Source organism: Apteryx rowi, unplaced genomic scaffold (assembly GCF_003343035.1).
Source record: "Apteryx rowi isolate R43461 unplaced genomic scaffold, aptRow1 scaffold_2002, whole genome shotgun sequence".
Taxonomy (NCBI): Eukaryota; Metazoa; Chordata; class Aves; order Apterygiformes; family Apterygidae; genus Apteryx; species Apteryx rowi.
This window is the reverse complement of record NW_020448312.1, coordinates 2,372-6,310: the sequence shown is the minus strand read 5'-3', so window position 1 is coordinate 6,310 and position 3,939 is coordinate 2,372. Positions and strand designations below refer to the sequence as shown.

Below are 3,939 nucleotides of genomic sequence, written 5' to 3'. Positions count from 1 at the left end.
GGACCCCCCCGGACGCCTGGGCCCCCCCGCGCGGGCGCACCAGGATGCAGGCCTGGGTCTCGATGCCGCAGAGCAGGACGGAGGCGAGGCCGGGCCGGGCCCGCAGCTCGGCCTCCACGGCCGGCACCACCATGCTGAAGCAGGTCTTGGGGTGCTTGGGCAGGTCGTGGGCGCCCAGCTCGGGCACGGTGGGGCCCAGCGCCCGCGGGTGCTGCTCCGTCACCACCGCCGGCACCCCCAGCTCCCGGCACGCCTGCGGGCACCCGTCACTGCCCGCCAAGGCGCCCGGACGCCGGGGCCCCCCGGGGGACAGGGGACAGGAGTGGGGGCGCCTGGATGCCGGGGCCCCCTGGGACACGGGGGGGGAAAGAAGTGGGAGCACCCGGACGCCTGGGCCCCTGGGGGAGCCAGGGGGGTGGATCAGGGACACCTGGACGCCTGGGTCCCCTGCAAAGGTGCCCAGACACCTAGGTCCCCTGGGGGGGGGGCAGGGGGGGAGGAGTGGGACCACCTGGATTCCTGGGTCCCTAGGGGGGGTGGGCTCAGAGGGGTGTCGGGCTCCCGGACGCCTGGGCCCCGGGTACCTGGAGCAGGCGGGCGGCGACGGCGACGATCTGGGGGAAGAAGGCGACGCTGGGCCGGAACCGCTCCTGCATGTCGCAGAGGAAGAGGATGCTGCTGCCCGGCGTCACCTTGCCCAGCCGGGCCCCGGCCATGGCCGCCCTGCGAGCGCCGGCACGCGTGAGGCACACGCGTGTGCGAGCTGCCCCGCACACGCGTGAGCCGCCCTGCACACGCGTGTCAGTTGCCCCGCGCACGCGTGTGACCTGTCCCCGTGCACGCCGGGGCTGCGCGACACACGTGCGCCCGCATGAGGACACACCGGGGGTCACGGGCCGGGAGGCCCCTCCTGCCTCGCGCCCGGCACACGCGTGTGCACCGTGATGCACACGTGTGGGCGCCCCCCCCCGTGACCCCTGACCCGGGCCGCCCCCCCCTCACCTGCGCTCCGCGACCCCCTGCCGCAGCCAATCAGCGCCCGCTGCCCGCCGGGCCCCAGGTACCCCCAGGCCCCGCCCCTTCCCTTCCCGCTCCCAGCCAATCAAAAGGCGCCGCTCCCGCCCCCCCCCAGCAGCGCTCTCCTCCTGGCCACGCCCCTGCCACAGTTCTGCCCAATCAGAGAGGAGTAGCAGCACCTCCACCCCCCCCATTGCCGGCCTCTTAAGCCACGCCCCCTATGGAGCACTGGCCAATCAGAGAAGGAGGGGGCGGGACATGCTCCCCAGAAGCCTGTCAGAGGTCGCATCAGCGGTATTAGTGGAAAGTTCTCAAGGCCACGCCCCCAGCAGCAGCTCCGCCAATCAGAAGAGGGGGCGGTGGTGGTGATGTAAGCAGGGAGCCCCTTAAAGGGCCAGGAGCACTTCTTGTTTTTAACCCGAGCGTGGGGAAGGGGGAGGCGCCCGGATGCCTGGGTCCCCTGGGGGGTGGGGTCGGGGTCCATGGGGCGAGTGTGGGGCGCTCTGGTATGCGGGAAGCTGTCACCCCCCCCCCAGTGTCACTGTGGGCCCCCACCCCGGCCTGTTACCATGGAGACAGCCCAGGGGTGACCCCTGACCCGTAGCCATGGAGACACGACCTAGGGGTAGCGGCAACCCCCACCCGCCCTGCCCCGTTACCGTGGGAACGGGCTGGCAGTGACGGCGCCCCAACCTCCAGGCCCAAAACCAGGGAGATCTGGATCTCCGGGCTCCAAACCATAGAGATTTGGTCCTCCAGGTCCAAAACCATAGAGATCTGGTCCTCCAGCCCAAAAACCATAGAGACCTGGACCTCCAGAATCCAGACCATAGAGTCCTGGCCTGCCTGTTACCATGGAAACAGGCTGGCTGGGGGGAACACAGTCACCCCGACCCCAGCCCCACCCAGCCTGTTACCATGGAAACAGATTAGCGGTGATGTCATCCCAGACAGGCCCAGGGTTCTGCTGGGGGTGGAGCAGTTCTGGGGGGGGCGTGGCTATGGTGGGGGTGTCTCTATGCTGGAGGTGTGGCCAGGACAGGGGGTGGGGCTTCCCACAGGGGGAGGGGCTTAGCAAGAAGGTCCCCACAAGAGGTGTGGCCAATTGGCAAGGGGGGCACCTATGAGGGGCGTGGCTTGATGGGAGGTCCCCTGCTGGAGGTGTGGCCTATTGGGGGATGTCCTAGAGGGGGCGGAGCCTAGCAGGGTTTCCCCACAGGGGCTTGGGCTAGTGGAAGGGCTCCCCTGCCCCCCCCCGCTAGCAGGGGCGTGGCCTAGAGTGGGCGTGGCTTATAGCAGCATGACCCCATGGAGGGTCCCCTGGTGGGCGTGGCCTAGCGGGGAGGCGTGGCCTAGCCAGGATTCCCTGCAGGGACTTGGCCAAGTAGGAGGGCACCGTGGGGGGGAGGAGGAGCTAGCAGGGGGCGTGGCTTAGTGGGCTCTCCCTGTGGGGGCGAGGCCTAGAGGTGTGTGACCTCATAGTGGTCCTCTCTGGGGGGCGTGGCCTCACAGAGATTCTCCCCGAAGGGGGCGTGGCCTAGCAGCAGGGCTCCCTGCAGGGAGTGTGGGCTTGGGGGGGGGGTGTTCCTTTGGGGGCGTGGCCTGCCAGGGCGGGGCCTGCCAGGGGCGTGGCCTGCCAGGGGCGCATCCCGCGGGGAGGATGCGGGGGGTGACGGCGGCGGCGCTGGCGCTGGCGGCGGCGGCGGGGGCCGGCGGGTGCCTGCTGTGCGAGCCGGGGGCGGCGCGGGCCCTGGGCGCCCTGGTGGGGCCCTACCTGGCGCGGGCGCTGCCGCGGCAGCCCGAGCTGCAGGCCCGGGTGGCCGCCCTGCTGCGCAGCGGCCTGCGTGGCCTGGCTGCCCTGCCCCGCCACCCCGCCGCCTTCATGGGCGTCATTGGTGAGGGGGGGCCCCGTCCCCGGCTGGGCGCCCTGAAACCCCCCTGAACCCCTCCCGAAACCCTGCGCCCCCCTTCCCAGACGAGAACACACTGCACGAAGCCTCCACCCACTTCCGCCGGACCGTGGGCCGCGTCATGGAGCAAAACTACCAAGGTGACAGCGGACCCCTCCCCCCCCAGAACCCCCCCCCCAGTGTTGGGGGGTGCAAAATGGCACCACTAACCCCACCAGGAACCCCACGGGGGGGGGTGTTAACTCTGGATCCTAATGGTGGGGATCAGTGGGAGGTGGGTGTTAACTCTGGGACCTAATGGTCCCAGTTCAGGCACAGGTCCCAGGCACAGCAGCTCACAGGGGAGGGAGATGTTAACTCTGGAGCCTAATGGTGGGGGTCAGCAGGAGCAGCAGCTCAAAAGGGAGGAAGATGTTAACTCTGGAACCTAATGGTGGGCACTAGCAGGAGGGTGTGTTAACTCTGGAACCTAATGGTGGGGTCAGTGGCAGCAGCGGCTCACAGGGCTGCCTCCCCCCCAGATGAGCGGGTCTTCAATGAGCTCTACTGGATGCTGCAGGAGGTCAAGGATCACTTCGAGCAGCTCATGCGGCGCTTCCAGAGCGAAGGCGAGACCCTGACCCCCCCCAGGACCCCCCCCCGCAGCCCCGTCACCATCTCACCCCCCCCTTTTCTCCTCTTGCAGCATTTTGCCCCAATAACTGCGGTGAGTGTGTGGGGGGGGGCAGGGTGGGGGGGGCCGGTTGGGGGGTCATGGCCCCCCCCGACCCCCCCACCTGGTCGGCCCCCGCGCAGGGCGCATGGAGCAGGTCTGGATTGACTGCTGGTCCTGCAACACCTCCCTCTTCTCCTGCATGCGGGGGCTGCTCTGCGGCGGTGAGCGGGGCCCCGGGGGGCGGCTCGGGGGGCCCCGGGGGGCAGGACTGGGGGTCCCGGGTGACCCAGTTTGGGGGTCCTGGGAAACGCAGCTTTGGGGGCTCCTGGGGGGACACAGTTTGGGGGTGCCGGGGGG

The 3,939-nt window shown here is 70.0% G+C and overlaps 2 protein-coding genes across 2 annotated transcripts; one reads left to right on the top strand and one right to left on the bottom strand.

The window, feature by feature from the left end:
- Positions 1-40: 40 nt before the first annotated feature.
- LOC112965107 (isochorismatase domain-containing protein 2-like) lies at positions 41-1,990 on the bottom strand (the record flags this gene model as incomplete). The annotated part of the gene is made up of 3 exons (XM_026063825.1): positions 1,677-1,990; positions 585-723; positions 41-253 (listed from the first exon to the last, which is right to left on the bottom strand). Coding segments are annotated over exons 1-3 (549 nt in total), but the record flags the coding sequence as incomplete, so codon positions are not given.
- Positions 1,991-2,677: 687 nt separating this feature from the next.
- Positions 2,678-3,863, top strand: LOC112965106 (izumo sperm-egg fusion protein 1-like; the record flags this gene model as incomplete). Its single annotated transcript, XM_026063824.1, has 5 exons — positions 2,678-2,912; positions 2,993-3,067; positions 3,449-3,535; positions 3,613-3,633; positions 3,723-3,863. Coding segments are annotated over exons 1-5 (559 nt in total), but the record flags the coding sequence as incomplete, so codon positions are not given.
- Between the last annotated feature and the right edge of the window lie 76 nt (positions 3,864-3,939).